The sequence below is a fragment of the Schistocerca americana genome, chromosome 5 (genome assembly GCF_021461395.2).
Source record: "Schistocerca americana isolate TAMUIC-IGC-003095 chromosome 5, iqSchAmer2.1, whole genome shotgun sequence".
In the NCBI taxonomy this organism is placed as follows: Eukaryota; Metazoa; Arthropoda; class Insecta; order Orthoptera; family Acrididae; genus Schistocerca; species Schistocerca americana.
In genome coordinates, this window is record NC_060123.1 from 341,874,772 (window position 1) to 341,894,283 (window position 19,512).

At 37.8% G+C, this 19,512-nt stretch overlaps 1 protein-coding gene across 2 annotated transcripts in view; it reads left to right on the top strand.

The window, feature by feature from the left end:
- Positions 1–19,512, top strand: part of LOC124615886 (fukutin-like) — a 105,220-nt gene that overhangs the window by 30,193 nt on the left and 55,515 nt on the right. For both annotated transcript variants that reach the window (XM_047144056.1, XM_047144055.1), the window contains exons 2-3: positions 8,742–9,086; positions 12,676–13,216. In XM_047144056.1, coding sequence (XP_047000012.1) covers positions 8,787–9,086; positions 12,676–13,216 — 841 coding nt within the window. In that variant the 5' untranslated portion in view covers positions 8,742–8,786. The remainder of the gene's footprint in view (positions 1–8,741; positions 9,087–12,675; positions 13,217–19,512) is intronic.

Below are 19,512 nucleotides of genomic sequence, written 5' to 3' on the forward strand. Positions count from 1 at the left end.
ATCAGGTATTTTTGATACCCCATTACCTAATCTATTTCCCTCAGATTCATCTGATTTAATTCAACTACATTTATCTTCATTTTACCTATTTTCAAGACATTATCCATGCCCCTCTACTGTTCTTCCAAATACTTTCCTGTCTCTGGCAGAATCACAGTGCAACTGACAGACCTCCAGATTTATTTGTCCCCTCTTCAACTTTGATACACTTCCCAAATTTTTCCTCGATTTCCTTTACTGCTTGCTCAGTGTACAAATTGAATACCGTATTTACTCGAATCTAAGCCGCACTCGAATCTAAGCCGCACCTGAAAAATGAGACTCTAAATCAAGGAACAAAAATTTTCCCAAATCTAAGCCGCACCTAAAATTTGAGACTCAAAATTCAAGGGGAGAGAAAAGTTTTAGACCGCATCTCCAAATCGAAACAAAGTTGGTCCATTGTAATATGAGACACAATTTAGGTCGAATGAATGACGATACAGCTACATTAGTTTGGTTGGAGTCGTAAGCTTAGCAGTTAAGCTTTACCAGGTAGCCATTGCTATGCGTCAGGCGCTCCGTCCATATTTATACGGATACCCTTCCTTTTTCACGTGCTTCATCTGGTTTGAACTGATTGCTTATTTTTCCTTGCTCTGATAGGCACCGTTTTCTTTGTTATAGGTGTTTACATCATTCTAAGCTGAAAATGCATTACTGTACTGTGTCATGCATTGTTTGTCGCATTCTGATAGTGCATGTTTACGGCCTGTCACCGCTCGCGGCATGGTTTGCTTTTGTGCGCGCTACCGCCGCTTACAGTTAAAAAATAAATAAAAATGAGAGGAGTCGTCTCATTAGCGAAACAATGACAAGAGAGTGCTATTTGTTGTTACTTACACTGCTGTTTTCTTTGATAATGATCAACAAGAACCAAATAATAGACTGCGTATGATAGAAAATGTTCTGAACGAGAGTTTAGCGAAAATTTTTCTCCGTTTGAAAATCTTTGCAGGCGCCTCTTTAGTACATTACATTCTGCACAGAAATTAGAGTCATCTTAGATTTAAAAATCTAGTCAATTTCCGTGCTTCATTTCTGACTGTATCACTATTAGGCGTAAGAATAATACGAAAATAAACATGACATGATATGTATATTCTTCCGCATTTGCTGTTGTCTCACTAGTTTCGTAGTTTATTAAGCAGACAGGATTTAAATGAGATAGCAGCAAACACGAAACAATACATGTCAAAATGTTTATATTCGTATTTTTCTTATGGTGAAGAGAATACTGCATGTGATTCACAATTCATAAAATTTCCTATTAGCAACCATCTCTTCTCACAGGCAAGAAAAAATTCAGAACGTAGATTTGGCCATATTGACAAACATCCCAAACAGTCTTGCCAGTCGGATTTTTGTAGTACATTGAAATGCTGCTACATTCGAAGATGAACAATATGGAATTTGTATTTACTTCGTTGGATAATATATGAAAATACAGTGGTCGAAACTCGGGGCGGAGGAAAAAAAGCTCGTTTTCCACTTTTTTTTAAATTTATTTACTGACGCAGAGGTCTAGGCGCCAGTATTTATCTTCGTGCCTACAAACCATGCCTGTGTAGCGCTACATATATTCGACGGCAGAAGTTAGTTGTGGCGGCACCCACCAACATTTTTCAGAACTTCCTCTTGCTTTGCACTCGATTCTATGCCGCAGGCGGTTTTTTGGATTACAAAAACTGGAAAAAAGTGCGGCTTAGATTCGAGTAAATACGGTAACATCGAGGAGAATCTACAACCATGCCTCATTCCTTTCTCAGCTGTTGCTTTCCTTTTGTTTTATCCTTGATACTTCCATAATTTCAAAGAGTGTAATCCAGTCCACATTGTCAAAAGATTTTTGTTTATCTCAAATTGCCTTTCTTCAGACTATCTTCTAAAATAAGTAATGGGGTCAGTATTGCTTTGACTGTTCCTACATTTCTCAGGAAATCAAACAGATCTTCCTTGATGTAAGCCTCTACCAGCTTTCACATTCTTCTGTAAATAATGCACGTCTTATTTTACAACCAAGACTTATTAAGCTGATGGTTTTGAAATATTCACACATGGCAGCACATGCCTTCTTTGAAAGAGGAATTATTACGTTCGTAAAGTCTGAGGGCATTTCAACTGCATCATATATCTTCCATACCAGGTGGACTACTTTTGTCATGGTTGGCTCTCCCGAGGATCTCAGTACTTCTGATGGACTTTTGTCTATTCCAGGGGCCTTGTTTCAGTTTAGATCTTTTAGTGCTCTGTAAGATTTTTCTCACAATATCTATCACTCTTCTCATCTTTGTCTTCTTCCTCTTCTCTTTCTACAATATTGCCATAAAGTTTGTTTCCCTTGTATAGACTCTCTATATATTCCTTCCACCTTTCCAGCCATTACCTCTCTGCTTAGTACGGGTTTGCTACCTGAACTGTTAATATTCATACAAGTGCTTCTATTGCGTCAAAAGACCTCTTCAATTTTCCTATAATGACATCTATCTTCTTCTTAGTCACACATGCTTCTTCAGCCTTGGATTTTTCAAGTAGCCAATCCTGCTTTGACATTTTGTACTTCTTGTCTATCTCATTTTCATTTGATATGTTAAACAGCTAGGGGTGCTGACTTATAAAAAATGTTGCCCCCCCCCATACTGGGGGTCTTGCCCTGGGAAATTTTCTAAATTGTAGATGACAAATAGTGAGTTTTAAAGTTTTTTTAGCATTTCAGAGTCATATGATCAACATTAGAATCCCGAAAACTGGACTCTTGATAACTCGACACTATGGGAAACTCGACAAATGTGATACATTTTTTGGCTTTGAAAAAAGAAACAAAACATAAACACGCACAGTATTTTTGTAAAAAGCTAATTTAATTTACAGAAATAATCATGCTTATAGACTATTACAGAGCAGTGAGCAGCTCTGAAAAGACTGAAATTATATTTAAATAAATCCTAACCTATCATTAAATGAATAAAACATAAAATATTGCTTTCGCACAGTAATAGCAATTTGATTAATAAGTGAAATAGCTAATTTAAGCTTACCTTGAATAAGGCTCAGCGATCATTAAATAAAAACAATATCTCAAAGTTAATGCTTTAATACAGTTAATAAAGTTAATACAGTATGCCTAATACTGTCAGTCAAAAAGTATGTAAATAGTGGGTTTTAATTGGGTCTTTCATCCTAAAAATATTTAAGTATTTGAAAATAACTAATACAGTACAATAGTAATACAGCAATAAACTAGTACTAATATTTTGAAACTGAAAATTTAACATTATGTATGTATTTAATTCTCTATTTTATAAAGATTTTTAATATTACTCTAAATGCCAGTATTAGGGCTAGAGTGTCTTTAAAAAGGTACAAATGTCGAGCTGACTGGATTACTGAGTATGAAGTCGTTGATGACTGGTCGGATACCCAATTCATCCAAAACATTTCGGTGGGCATGAAGAACAGCCAAGTTGTTCAGTCGCTTCTGTTGCACTGTTGATCGGAGATATGACTTCAGACATCTAAGGGCGCTAAATGACCGTTCTGTAGTTGCTGTCGTAATTGGAACTACTTGGAGAAGCTTAATGCACTTCACTACTTCACATAACATTTCTCCAATTGCAGGCTCTTGTGTAATGTACTTTCTTACTTCACACATGTATTTTTAAGACCAGTTGTTTTTTATTAGCAATATTGACTAACATATTCAAGTGTAAGCACAGTCTCTCAGTGTCTGGGTCATTTTTAAAAAACTCGGTTGATTTTTTTCCAAATTTATTTCGCCTCTGTTTACTAAAAGCAAGCACTCTTGTTCAACTGCAATGATCTGTGTGAGTCCAGTTGAAGCAAACCGCTCAGTAATGCAAGATTGCACCATTTCACAAACTTTAATGTAAATAACTTTTCAGTATTCCTTTGGGGTTTTGAAAGTGTGCTGACTTTGTTGTTTTCATACTTCTTTGGTATATTTCGATTCCATTGAAGTGAAAGATTGTCAACTTGTGAAGGTTTTTGTTTTAAACACAATTTCCAAAAGTGTTCAAAACTATCATGCCTTCCATTCAATATGCAAATCAAGCCCTCATATATTTTTCCTTTGACAGTACGAATGAAACTTGCTTGTGAATCAAAGAATCACTAGTTTCATCAACCATAATAGAAAAATGTTCAGTCTTCTTGATTGAAGCCAATACCTTTCTCAACATAGACTTTCCTAGTAGATCAGTGATCTCGTTTTGAATATCGTGAGACGTGCACTTATACCCTGAATGCCCTAAACATCTTTAAACTCGGGTATCTCATTCTTTCGTAGTTTCAACAATTGATAAAAAATTGAGTTTACATCTTCGAGAAATTGCACGGTAGTAAAAATGGTCTCAAGAGCTAAATGGCCTTTCTTCATATCACTATCTAACTGGTCATTCAATTGGGCTGCCACACTTCGGTTAGTGATAGAATTTAGTTTCAGAACACCTTGTTTATGCATAAACGTATTTTCATGAAGACAGAATTTTTCCAAAGCCTTTTTCCAGTTAGAAAACCCTACAAACGTAAATGCATCTTTTTTTGAAGAAAATTGTAATAGATTTTTAGCATCTGCCTCTTTGCAAGTTTTGCAAAAAACTTTTTTGGTAGGTGCTTCATATGCTAGCCGTGTATATATGATCAACCAAGACTTCTGAAATGATCTTCCCTTACCAGATTGTTGAGGTTTTAGCTGTGAACGGTTCTTGCTTGAAGATGATGAAGCAATTGACAACACAGTTATTGTTGGAGCTTGACATGCAATATCATCTTCCAAGCGTGCCTTTTTGGTAACAAATTTATCCATTGCAAACTTAAGTCACAATACCCTAAGAGACTAAAGTAAATGAATGAAATATACTCATATAAAATAGTCCACTAGATACTAAAGTCAGAACACTAAACATGTCTGCAGCATGCAGTGAACAAAACTATCCACACTGAATGACTGCAACAGCATGGTGGGCTTTATATAGCCACAGATTCATAATGTCTCGAAGCATCAAGGTGAACCGAGGCACAGGGTTCCAGGTGCTTTTATTCCCATCCTTTTGATGCCGCCGTGGCCTCAGTGCTGGGCCGCCGGTGCCAGACTTTACCCAAAGATTAGTGCACCGGGACAAATTCTAAGTATGCCCGGATCACCGTAACACTGTCATGATTCACACCACTCGTTTTCAGTTAACCTACTCACTACCATAATAATTATTTGTTTTAACGCATTACTGAATGTATTTTGAAATTTAACTATCATCAAACAAGGAAAATAAAAAATTCCAACATAATTTTGTGATTTTACAAATCATAATATAACTAATAATTTTCTTAAATTATTGGGGGGTCTCAGGCCCCATAGAGTCGGTGCCTGTGTGAACAGCAGAATAATTGTAAACATGATTGTTTCTGGCTTGAGGGGTCTCTTTTAGATATGCTTAAGGCATATATCTTCCTAATCTTGCCATCAAATACGGAAAATCACAATTTTTTCTGGCAGTTGTGAAGTATTGCAGAAGCAGGACATACGTACACAAATTCAGTAATCTTATTATTATCACATTTTATGCAGATGATGAGCATGCTAGTGAGTTGCTAGTTGAAAATGTCACTTGGAATTTACATGTCACGTGGTTCAAGTGCATAATTTTGAGTTGCTTATCATAGGTGTTTACAGTGCAGTCTACTGTTCAGAAAATGAAATGTTTGAGTGTGCATATCTCATCTTTCTTTAAAGAAATCTGATTAACTTGTGACATGTGGATTATCTTTACTCTTAACAACATCTTCTAACATAGTTTTAGATTCTTTTATGCCTAAAGCTAGTTACTGAACTGTGTTAACAATGCTTTGCCCTTCATCATTGATAGTACATTACATGGTACAGTTGATGATAATGTGTAAGGTGACAATAACATCCAATTCATTACTCATATCACTTCAGGCATGGGGGATTTACCTTCATAGTCTCGGATGTTATTGAATTTAGCGTATGTTAAAATTCATGAGTAAGTAAGAAACACATTTTTGTTTTCTCCAAAAAAAATTCCTGCCCTGAGATACAGGCCCTCAAAGGTGACACTGCGAACACCATTTTGAAGACCCAAATTTCAGAAATTTTTTTTAAAATGCTGTATCTCTGTAACAGTTCTAGATATTTTGTTAGAGTTTTTTATGAAAGATAATTGCTTTATGATTACAATGACATCCTCTGGTTGGACATATTTGTCAAAGTTCTTTTACTGTTGGCTTTTGAATTTTTTTTATAATTTACAGCATTTTTTTTCCATAACTGCCAAAAAATTAGAATTTTTTCTGTTAATTATCATCTCTCTGCAAAGGAGAGCTTCCACTTTTAACTTGGACAGGTTTTATTTTAATTTTTTTTAACTTTAAAGGGTAATGTATGTCTTCATTGAAGTTTTTCTCACTAATTTCTTTGTTACAATGTTTATTTCTATTGTCTTTGTTGCAGTTATTTCTATTCACTTTCATTGTTGCATATATTTCGGAGTTTCTTTCTCGTGGTTGTCCATTGTAGCTTTCTGTACTGTAATTGTTCAGTGCTAATTTATTTACTGAAGAGGCTTCTAAGAAATCGGAGGCCATCTAGTGAGTTCTGTTTTCATTAGGAATTTGCCAGTTGACACAGCTGCAGTGTGTTTTGTGAAAACGACTGTGTGAAGTGTCTTCTGACTGGGGCCACAGGAGAGTGATGTATGCTGACTATTTTCATATCCATAAAAGAGTGATGTATAAGACAAACAAAAAAACAGACTTTGTTGAGGTTGGGAATAAGTGTTCTCATTTGAAGACTCTGTTTCATAGTGAAGATGTTTCCAGTGATTACTTTTTGTATTCTAAATGTTTTGACAGAATAAGAACAATGATAGTATCTGAATAAGGTGAAGCCTCCCATGGTGCAGATGTGGCATATGTGTATGACTGTGACTCATGGATTGCAGAAATTATAGACAGCTGTTATGAGTTAAACGAAACTGTAGTGAACTTTATGCTACCACATGGACCAGCTGCTGGATATAGGTTTCCAGCTGAAGGACAGAATCAATGCCATCAGTGCTCACTTCCTGTTCATAATGTTTTGAAGACTGTAAGTGCTCTGGTCCATATTGGTTCAACAGGAAGACATCTCACTAAATGAAAGGAAGATACTTGAAGCTGTGAACACATTTTTAGTTCATTGACCCGCTAATTTCTGTACAAAACAAAGTACACAGAAGTTGTATAAATTGAAACCTTTAAGTCTTTGGACCTTTCACATACATTTTAGAACCATTTAAAATGCTTGAAAAATGAGTCTCTTACTCATCTTTCAAAACTAAAATTATGTTAAATAAGTTGTGGTTTTCCTGGTACCACGCACCGCGGAATTTGAATCCGTGCCAGACGTCTTGGACGTCGAAGACCCATAGAGGTCTCTGCACCATCGCGCCGTAAGCTGCGGCGGCGTGCGCCTCCTGGCCCGCTTTAAGTGAGAGGCTGCCACAGTTGAACACGTGGTCCCAGTGGCCAATAGCGGTGCCTCCGATAGCGTACTTAAGCATCGGCCTCTTGCTCAGCCAGTCAGTCTAATCTCGCTTACATTGGTTCACACCTCGCTTTGTGCTAGACTGCTTACTTCCTGGTTCATGTATGAGTGGACGTGTTTGTTTCCTTGTGACACTGTTGTTCGGTCTTGTGTATTCATTCTGTCCTTCGTTGGTCGTGTCCGTCCTCTTCCGTTGTGTTGTTCGCAGGTCCCACCGCGCTTTCCGTCATTGCTACCCCGCGATCGTCCTGGTCGCAGTTACAACAGTTTTGATTTTTATGAGCCTGTTATGGGATAATGTAATAAAACAGGTTATACATATGGCAAAAATTTCAATTGTTAATAAAACCTGTTCAGCCTAAAAGTGAAAGCTCTCCTTTTCAGGGAATGTAGAACTATAGGTACTAATCAACAGAAAAAAATCAAAGTTTTATGGATTGGCATTTTTGAAAAAAAAAAATCCGTAAATTATAAAAAAAAGTTCAGAACACTATAGTAAAAGAACTCTGACATAAAAGTCCAAATGGAGGATTTCTTTATAATCATAAAGCAATTAGCTTTCAAATAAAAAAAAGCTAACAAAATATCTAGAACTGTTAAAAATTGTTTCCAAAATTCACTTCTTCAAAATGGTATGCACAGTGTCATCTTTGGAGTTCTGTATCTCAGAGCAGAAATTTTTTTGGAGAAAACAAAAAAATACATGTTCCTTACTTTGTCCTTCATTTTAACATATACTAAATTCAATAACATCCAGGACTATGAAGGTAAGGTTTTTTCCTAGCCTGCCTGAATTGATATGGACTACGCCTGGAGCTAAAATTTCTGTCATAAGTGATGTTAAAGAGGACGTGATTTAAATTGCAGTGTATCAGCTCAGAATCGAAGATGTAATAAAACATTGTTTTAAGATATCACTAATAAACCAACTGGATACCAGAATTGTGAAAAGATAGGCTGAAAGCTATGAACTCCACTAAAATAATACTTTCAAGATATTCATGTGTGCAGTAGTTTTACACATTTGCTTTGAGAACAACAATTTCATTTTATTTTTATTTCTTATAATTTGTAAATGTATTGTTATTTATGTAATTAGCAAAGCTGAATTGTATTTGAACCTGATTGCTGTCTCTTACAGTGCCGAGGCCAACTCTGATGTGGCAGTTAGTGATCCTTTGCCACTATGAAGAAGCGATCTGCAATTCATTTAATCTTATTTGCTGCATTAGTTTTGCTTGCAGCCCAGTTAAGCCTTCTTGCAATACTATTATATCCACACAGTAAAAGGAAGACAGACTACAGCAGAGACATTCAGATTATTTCTAATATTACAGCACAGTTGCAATTGCAACTTATCATCATTGATAAAATAATTCTAGATAATATCAGTGGCAGTAAGAAGTCTTCAGATACTGGATGCACATGGTGTACTGAAGATAGGATTGTATCTTTTGCAACACTGTTTAGAGAACTGAAGAACATTGTGAGTATTCTTTTGCTGTTTTCATCCATAGTTAATCATTCTTGTAAACAAAGAAAATGTAATATTTGTGCAGATTACTATATTAGTTTATTGTAGACATCCTACTGAATAATATCTACATGAATTAACAGAAATGAAAGTTGTTGTTGTTGTTGTTGCCTTCAGTCCTGAGACTGGTTTGGTGCAGATCTCCATGCTACTCTATCCTGTGCAAGCTGCTTCATCTCCCAGTACTTACTGCAACCTACATCCTTCTGAATCTGCTTAGTGTATTCATCTCTTGGTCTCCCTCTATGATTTTTACCCTCCACACTGCCCTCCAATGCTAAATTTGTGATCCCTTGATGCCTCAGAACATATCCTATCAACTGGTCCCTTCTTCTTGTAAAGTTGTGCCACAAACTCCTCTTCTCCCCAATTCTATTCAATACTTCCTCATTAGTTATGTGATCTACCCATCTAATCTTCAGCATTCTTCTGTAGCACCACATTTCGAAAGCTTCTATTCTCTTCTTGTCCAAACTATTTATCGTCCATGTTTCACTTCCATACATGACTACACTCCATACAAACACTTTCAGAAACGACTTCCTGACACTTAAATCTATACTCGATGTTAACAAATTTATCTTCTTCAGAATGCTTTCCTTGCCATTGCCAGTCTACATTTTATATCATCTCTACTTTGACCATCATCAGTTATTTTGCTCCCCAAATAGCAAAACTCCTTTACTACTGTAAGTGTCTCATTTCCTAATCTAATTCCCTCAGTATCAACCGACTTAATTCTACTACATTCCATTATCCTCGTTTTGCTTTTGTTGATGTTCATCTTATATCCTCCTTTCAAGACACTGTCAATTCCGTTCAACTGCTCTTCCAAGTCCTTTGCTGTCTCTGACAGAATTACAATGTCATCGGTGAACCTCAAAGTTTTTATTTCTTCTCCATGGACTTTAATACCTACTCCGAATTTTTCTTTTGTTTCCTTTACTGCTTGCTCAATATATAGATTGAATAACATCGGGGAGAGGCTACAACCCTGTCTCACTCCCTTCCCAACCGTTGCTTACCTTTCATGCCCCTCGACTCTTATAACTGCCATCTGGTTTCTGTACAAATTGTAAATAGCCTTTTGCTCCCTGTATTTTACCCCTGCCACCTTTAGAATTTGAAAGAGAGTATTCCAGTCAACTTTATCAAAAGCTTTCTCTAAGTCTACAAATGCTAGAAACGTAGGTTTGCCTTTCCTTAATCTATTTTCTAAGATAAGTCGTAGGGTCAGTATTGCCTCACCTGTTCCAACATTTCTGCGGAATCCAAACTGATATTCACCGAGGTCGGCTTCTACCAGTTTTTCCATTCATCTGTAGAGAATTCACGTTAGTATTTGGCAGCTGTGAATTATTGAACTGATAGTTTGGTAATTTTCACATCTGTCAACACCTGCTTTCTTTGGGATTGGAATTATTATATTCTTCTTGAAGTCTGAGGGTATTTCGCCTGTCTCATACATCTTGCTCACCAGATGATAGAGTTTTGTCAGGACTGGCTCTCACAATTCTGTCAGTAGTTCCAATGGAATGTTGTCTACTCCCGGGACCTTGTTTCGACTTAGGTCTTTCAGTGCTCTGTCAAACTCTTCATGCAGTATCGTATCTCCCGTTTCATCTTCATCTACATTCTCTTCCATTTCCATAATATTGTCCTCAAGTACATCGCCGTTGTATAGACCCTCTATATACTCCTTCCACCCTGCTTTCCCTTCTTTGGTTAGAACTGGGTTTCCATCTGCTCTTGATATTCATACAAGTGGTTCCCTTTTCTCCAAAGGTCTCTTTAATTTTCCTGTAGGCCGTATCTATCTTTCCCCTAGTGATATAAGCCTCTACATCCTTACATTTGTCCTCTAGCCATCCCTGCTTAGCCATTTTGCACTTTCCGTCGATCTCATTTTTGAGACGTTTGTATTCCTTTTTGCCTGCTTCATTTACTGCATTTTTATATTTTCTTTTTTCATCAATTAAATTCAATATTTCTTCTGTTACCCAAGGAGTTCTACTAGCCCTCGTTTTTTTACATACTTGATCCTCTGCTGCCTTCACTACTTCATCCCTCAGAGCTACCCATTCTTCTTCTACTGTACTTCTTTCCCCCATTGCTGTCAATTGTTCCCTTATGCTCTCCCTGAAACTCTCTACAACCTCTGGTTCTTTCAGTTTATCCAGGTCCCATCTCCTTAAATTCACACCTTTTTCCAGTTTCTGCAGTTTTAATCTACAGTTCATAACCAATAGATTGTGGTCAGAGTCCACATCTGCCCCTGGAAATGTCTTACAATTTAAAACTTGGTTCCTAAATCTCTGTCTTGCCATTATATAATCTGATACCTTCTAGTATACAACCTTCTTTTATGATTCTTGAACCAAGTGCTAGCTATGATTAAGTTATGCTCTGTGCAAAATTCTACCAGACGGCTTCCTCTTTCTTTTCTCTTCCCCAATCTATATTCACCCACTATGTTGCCTTCTCTCCCTTTTCCTACTCTCGAATTCCAGTCACCCATGACTATTAAATTTTTGTACAAACAAATAATGATGGGCAAACTCTAGCTAGTAACAATGTATTGGTGCTTAAATGTGAATTCTTTGTACGAGTTTTTGTTACATCTCTTCCTTCTTTATCTTTAATGTATTGTTTACCATTGCCATGCTTTTAACTTACCATATTTTCAAAACTTTCCTGATGATATTTCATTGTTGAATTATTTATTATGCTGTGCTGCAGTGCTATACACTGAGTGGGGATAGTGATTGACTCTCTTGCCTAATCATCTGAAGCTCTTATGTTCTTTCATCATTTTTTCTACGATGTGTTGCTGAAAGCTAATAAACACTTCAGCTTTTGTGTGTGTGTGTGTGTGTGTGTGTGTGTGTGTGTGTGTGTGTGTGTGTGTGTGTGTAGGGTTTTGTGATATCTGATAAGTGGACAACTTTTTCTTTCTGTGTTGCTCTGTTTGATCAAGGCATAACACAGTGTCTGAAGAAATTTCATATTAGCAACCTACAGTATGTTCATAAAGTTTTCCAAGGTTTAATTTTTTGTGGCATTCATTATCTCTTCCAACAAGCACTGGGTTAGTCACTTCAGACTTGGTTTAACAAAATGAAACCATTAAGTATGGAAAGACACACCTCTCCATAGATTATATGCCACTAAACACCCATATTTCATGGATTGCAAAACCCATGAACTTCATCAAATAAGATTTTTAAGTGCTCACTCAATTGCGTAGGTGTGTTGTGTAGCAGTTTGCAACTAACAGTAAAGATGGACGGGTGTGTAACTATAAAGTAAAGTTGTGCAGCATGAATGGCTGGGAGACCGCGAATACAGGTCCAGCTGGCAAAATTGGAAGATTTTTCCCTATCCTTTGTGCCCTTGGTCACCTTTCCTTTGTGAAGTATGAGAGCTGTGTGGAAGTGTACATGCACATGCATTGCCTAATATAATACTTTATTTCTTGTATTCAAACATATTTATTCAGTTACTGTCTTGGGAGTGATTGTTTGTTTTATCTGTGTTCCAGGAAGTTTTGGTTAGGAGGGCTGAAGATGAAGGTTTCAAGACAGTTGTATTTCACAATGTGCATCCAATAGAGAAACTGCCGACTGGCGATTCTGACATCCCAGTGTGCGTTTTCTTGAAGCACAAGGCAGTGATCCAGTTAGTTTTATTCCATGACCGTGAAGCAAATTTTTGGTGGCACGGGAGTATTCACAGTGACCCAGATGCTCTTCATCAATTGTTTAGTCTTGGAGTCAACCAAGGCTTTAGTTTTATGAATCATGAAGGTGCTTATGACAAATTTGTGACAGAAAAACTTGACTTACATGGTACTGCATTCTATGTGCCAAAGAATATTCCAGACTTTCTTCATGATTCATTAAACTCTCGGTTTCTTGAGTGCAGACATCAAAGTGCTCATCAGTTTTATCAGAAGTATGGAAAAGATAAATCACACGAGGCCTTGAGATTTTCACATAGAGCATGGAAGCTTTTATCGCGAACTAAAACAATACTTGATTCAATAGGAGTTAGATTTTGGCTGAGCAGTGGTACATGTCTTGGTGAGTCAAAAATAGATTGATTTACTAAATTAAATGTTCAGTATGGATTGAAAGTGGAATACAGAAGAATAATACTTACATCCTAGCCATTGAATGCTGCAATAAATAATTTTATGTCTGTTGTCACCTGATACTCCTGTATATCTGTGTGTACTTGTTCTCATGGAAAACACTTTGTTATTTGTCCTGTCATTTCTGCACTTCATCTGAAGGAACATCTTGTTCCAAAAGCCCATGATTAAATATCTTCATAAAGTCTTACATTTGTGCCAACTCTATTTCTGTTGTTTGAATTTGATAATGAATGAGTACTCTTCTTCTTTCTCTTTTTCCTTCTTGTCACCAGTAATAGGGCATTCAGATAAATGTTTTAAGAAATTCAGTGCTGTGGAAATACTATCAGTGAGCTGCCACCTCAGTGGAATCCAACAACTGTTAGTTAGTTTACTGTAACAGATCCATACTTTAAATTAATGATATGATATCATTAATTTAAACCCAACAATTACATTTGTTATTGTCACTGATCCATACTTTATTGTGAAAAGGAAAGTTGCTCATCATATAGCAGAGATGCTGAATTGCAGGTGGTCACAACAAAAGACTGTCACAAATATGGGTTTTGGCCAGTAGGGCCTTCATCAAAATTAAACGACACACACACACACACACACACACACACACACATGCAAACACAGTTCACACACACTTGACTGCAGTTGTGTGTGTGAGTTGCATTTGCATGAGTATGTATGTGTGTGTGTGTCGTATAATTTTGACGAAGGCCTTACTGGCCAAAAGCTATATTTGTGACAGTCTTTTTGTTGTGCCTATCTGTGACTTAGTATCTCCACTACATGGTGAGTGCAAGTTCCCTTTTCTCAATATTGTTACATTCCATCCTGGATTTGCTTGATCCATATGTTGTTCGTTTAGGTGACATAATTATGGCCAGTTGACATACAAATACTTCATGTAAACCCATGAATGAATTTTCTTTCATCTCTTAAGATAGTGCTCCATTTATAATGATGCAGTTTGTTAGTAAATCTGGCCTTTTTAAGTTACACCTCACAGTAGTATCATGAATGTATCAATCGAAGTAATCATATTCAGTATTAACTTTTAGATATTCACACTGAAAATAGGAAAAGAATATATGGTAGAAGTCACTATTGGTCAAGCCTCACACATTGAGCACTAAAATTTGAGCTATGGTGTGTAAGTTGTATCAGTTCATTATACAGGGTGGTCCATTGATCGTGACCGGGCCAAATATCTAATGAAATAAGCATCAAACAAAAAAACTACAAAGAACGAAACTTGTCTAGCTTGAAGGGGGAAACCAGATGGCGCTATGGTTGGCCCGCTAGATGGTGCTGCCATAGGTCAAATGGTTATCAACTGCTTTTTTAAAAATAGGAACACCCATTTTTCATTACATATTCGTGTAGTACGTAAAGAAATATGAATGTTTTAGTTGGACTACTTTTTTTGCTTTGTGGTAGATGGCGCTGTAATAGTCACAAACATATGGCTCACAATTTTAGACGAACAGTTGGTAACAGGTAGGTTTTTTAAATTAAAATACAGAACGTAGGTACGTTTGAACATTTTATTTCGGTTGTTCCAATGGGGTACATATATCTTCGTGAACTTATCATTTCTGAGAATGCATGCTGTTACAGCATGATTACCTGTAAATACCACATTAATGCAATAAATGCTCAAAATGATGTCTGTCAACATCAGTGCATTTGGCAATATGTGTAACGACATTCCTCTCAACAGCTTGTAGTTTGCCTTCCGTAATGTTCGCACATGCATTGATAATGCGCTGACGTATGTTGTCAGGCGTTGTCGGTGGATCACGATAGCAAATATCTTTCAGCTTTCCCCACAGAAAGAAATCCGGGGACATCAGATCCGGTGAGCGTGCGGGCCATGGTATGCTGCTTCGACGACCAATCCACCTGTCATGAAATATGCTATTCAATGCCGCTTCAACCGCACGCGAGCTATATGCCGGACATCCAGGTTGGAAGTACATCGCCATTCTGTCATGCAGTGAAACATCTTGTAGTAAGATCAGTAGAACATTACATAGGAAATCAGCATACATTGCACCATTTAGATTGCCATCGATCTAATAGGGGCCAATTATCCTTCCTCCCATAATGCCGCACCATACATTAACCCGCCAAGGTCGCTGATGTTCCACTTGTCACAGCCATCGTGGATTTTCCGATGCCCAATAGTGCATATTATGCCGGTTTATGTTACCGCTGTTGGCGGATGACACTTCGTTGCTAAATAGAATATGTGCAAAAAATCTGTCATCGTCCCGTAATTTCTCTTGAGCCCAGTGGCAGAACTGTACACGACGTTCAAAGTCGTTGCAATGCAATTTCTGGTGCATAGAAATGTGGTACGGGTGGAATCGATGTTGATGTAGCATTCTCAACACCAACAGTTTTAAGATTCCCGATTCTCTCGCAGTTTGTCTGCTACTGATATGCAGATTAGTCGCGACAACAGCTAAAACATGTACTTGGGCATCCTCATTTGTTGCAGGTCATGGTTGTCATTTCAAATGTGGCTGAACACTTCCTGTTTCCTTAAATAATATAAACGGTCCATTTTAACATGGGTAATGTATCACTAAGTGAATACCGTCCGCAGTGGCGGAATGTTACGTGATACCATGTACTTATATGTTTGTGACTATTACAGTGCCATCTATCACAAAACGAAAAAAATGGTCCAACTAAAACATTCATATTTATTTACGTACTACACGAATATGTAATAAAAAATGGGGGTTCCTGTTTAAGAAAACGCAGTTGATATCCGTTTGACCTATGGCAGCGCCATCTAGCGGGCCAACTATAGCGCCATCTGGTTTCCCCCTCCAAGCTAGGCAAGTTTCGTTCTTTGTAGTTTTTTTGTTTGATGCTTATTTCATTAGATATTTGGCCCGGTCACTATCAATGGACCACCCTGTATATTTTTTTTTTCTTTTATTTGGGTGATCAAGGGTCATCCTGTACATTGTTTCTCAAGTATGTGTGAATGTTTCTGTCTGATCTGCTTTCAGAAGACTTTAAAGTGATGATGATTAATTTTCTGTTGTTCTTCAGAATGTTAACTTGTTTGTAAATGACTAATCAGAACTGCATGATTATTTTGAGTGATTTTGTAAAATAAAGTTAATGGTTCAGTAGTAGTAATATAGTGATGATGATGATGATGATGATGATGATGATGATGATTTTTCAGCAGAGTGAGATGCTGTTTCATAGCAGTTCATGTTGGCAATATTAATGCTGGAACTGAAATATTTATTTATAGATCCATTAATCTGCTGGTGGGGTAACAGCATTGTTACACCTAGATTAAAACTAGAAAACAAGGAAAATATAAAAATTTCCATTAAGGTTAAATATTCCTATGCCTCATTGGGTTTCCTTGCATCTAATCAAGAAATGAAGTATTTCAATTTCTGTGCTGTTGTTACACAAGATTTATTTAAACAGGACATGGTACACAGATGTAAGTAAAATACAATTTCGTGAACAGCCCATTAGTGACACACACACACACACACACACACACACACACACACCATATAAGCAGTAATTGCTAATACAAGATGCATGGTGTGACCTGGATGCTTTCCTACTCCAGTCAGGCTGATGAGCTCTTTCGTCAGCCATTACAAAAGTGACATAGCTGAAGTGGACAATGGTACCAGCAACTGTGGAGCAATGGTGTTACCATCTTATAAACATGCCCCTGCATGGAACATGCCCATTAGAACTGTCATCATAGTGATGGTGCGTTACTTATGTCATGAATTTCTCCAATTATTTTAAAATTATTATTATTATTATTTTCATGCTGATTCATGTTTTTTGTTTCTGGGTTTTAGGCCAACATCAGCTCATAAGATTTCCCAACAAGTTAGTACAATAGTTACACTTAATTTTCAGATATTTTTGAAGTTTACGTATACTTTTTTTCTATTTTGCTGGTTATGTAGTTGTTGACAGAGACTATATGTACTTACAAGGGGAAGGTCAGGGGTTTGTAAAGCTGTCCTCAACATGAAGAATGCTATGAAGCATGAGTGTATTGGAGGTAGTGTGGCCTGCCATTCGTTCAGCCATTTGAACTGATCTAGTCAACATATTATTGAGGGACCTACAGTTCGAAGTGGGCTTCACACCATGCTACAACTAGACACTTTTTATGTTAACAATTCATTGCCAGAGGTGAAATATACACTGCCAGAAAAATGCCTTGGATCACCTGAGGTTTGAACTCTGGAACTAGTAATTAGTTTCGTACATATTTTATGGGCAACTTGTGTGTGTTGGCTGTTTCTAATTTTTGCTATAACATACAACAGAAATATGATTTATAGCAGTATTAACCCTGCCCGTATTGTAGAACCTCTGAATCTCCCCATAAAAATGTTGTCATTATTGATAATTGTAGTATTAGCCAGCACAATAAAAAAGTTTACCATTACTTTAATGGTTCACAGGCATCGTGTCTGACAGTGTTGTGGAAGCTGCACAAAATTTCAATGAGACAGCTGCTCACTATCTTCCGCTGCCGACAGGCGTGTTTCTGCAGTGGCTCACCAGTGTATAAGTTGGCTCAATAGAAAATTACAGGCACCAAGGAGTGGGGCTATAACATCATCATAGATAAATGATAGAGCACAACGACATTCATTGCAGAGAAACGGGCGACAGTCTTTGAGTGCACGATGTGGGAAAAGGGTGGCCACAAATCGCGGCCCAGCTCACGCGCCAGTAGTGTGTTGGTGCCGAGTTTGAGTATGCAAACTCCGATTCCCCTTCTGGTTATGCGGTTTCGTTTATCTATGGCCAATGATACCTCAGTGTACAACAAATGGTGGTTCTCATACCATGCTGGGTTGAAAACCTTTCACAGTTATAGTATGAAGGCTTTCACGACCGGATGACATATCTTCTGGTAAACCTTGCGGGATGTAAGGTCGTGATCCATGAAACTCTTCAGCTCCTAAAGTTTCGTCCAGTGCTTCGCTGGACATCTTCAGAGGGGTGTTTCTCCTCCGGTGAGTCTTGCCGACTTTCACAGTTAATCAGGTCATTACTTATATGTATTTCGACTACTGCTTTAATGATCGAGTACCAGTACGTGGAAGCAGATGAAAGGATTATTGTCTCTCTGTAGTTTATGCCATGTCCCATGTCAAGACAGTATTCAGCCATAGCAGACTTGTCTGGCTGATCTAATGTGGTGTGCTGTCAATGTTCAGCACTTCTATCCTTAACAGGACAACACACCTTAGTCTCATTAGACCTAGGTTGTCTTTAACAGAACACAGCATCACTTGCACTTGTGTTGGAGGGCAGAAGACATATTTTACTTGATGTTTCTTGAACAGCCTATTGATCTTAAAGTACACACCAGCAAAATAGGGTAGAAAACCATCCTCGTGGAGTTGTCCATTTTTTTCTTACTGTTCTTGAGGTTTAGTGTGTGAAGGTTGAATCTGTTTACCAGAGTACCTATTTTGTACAAACACACAGCAAAGATGGCTAAGCTCTGCTGATAAGCTTCCTGCATCTGAGATAACTAAAGCCCTACAATGGGTGATGGCAGCTTATAGTTCGTAGATAAAGGTCAGTGTGAGTTAGTTCATGAGACACACTGTGACCAGCCCTGTGAACAACTTACTCATGGAGGCTGGAGTCCCTCCATTGTGGATCAGGTGCCAACAACAGCTTGTCAGTATGCTGCAGGTGTTCACAGCTCCATTAAGTATCCAAACTACCATCTCCTCTTTCTAAACATGGAAACTCATCTCCTGCGATGACAGCCCAGATCAGGGATTACGATCACAGTCCACATCCAGTGGCTCCTCTCTGAATTCCCATTGTTTCCTCTACCACTTTTCGCCCAGGCTCACTCACAAACACCTCCGTGTTGTGCCCCTCTGGGGTTCGGGAGTAGTTCATACTGATGGCTCGATGGTTGCTGGTCACGTAGGCTTTGCTTGTACTTGTGCAGGACATATTGACGTGTGCTCCTTACCATATGGCTTTAGTGTTTTCAGTGCGGAGATGGTTGCCATCTCTCATGCTCTTCTGCCAGTATTACCTTTGCCATCCTTGGTCAGAGGTATCAAGGATTCTTTGTATGCCCTTAAACAATGTGGAAGCTCAGTGACCTTCATCTGGACCCTGGTCCACCTTGTATCCTAGGGAAGAAACTCGCTGATAGCTTAGCCAAACTCT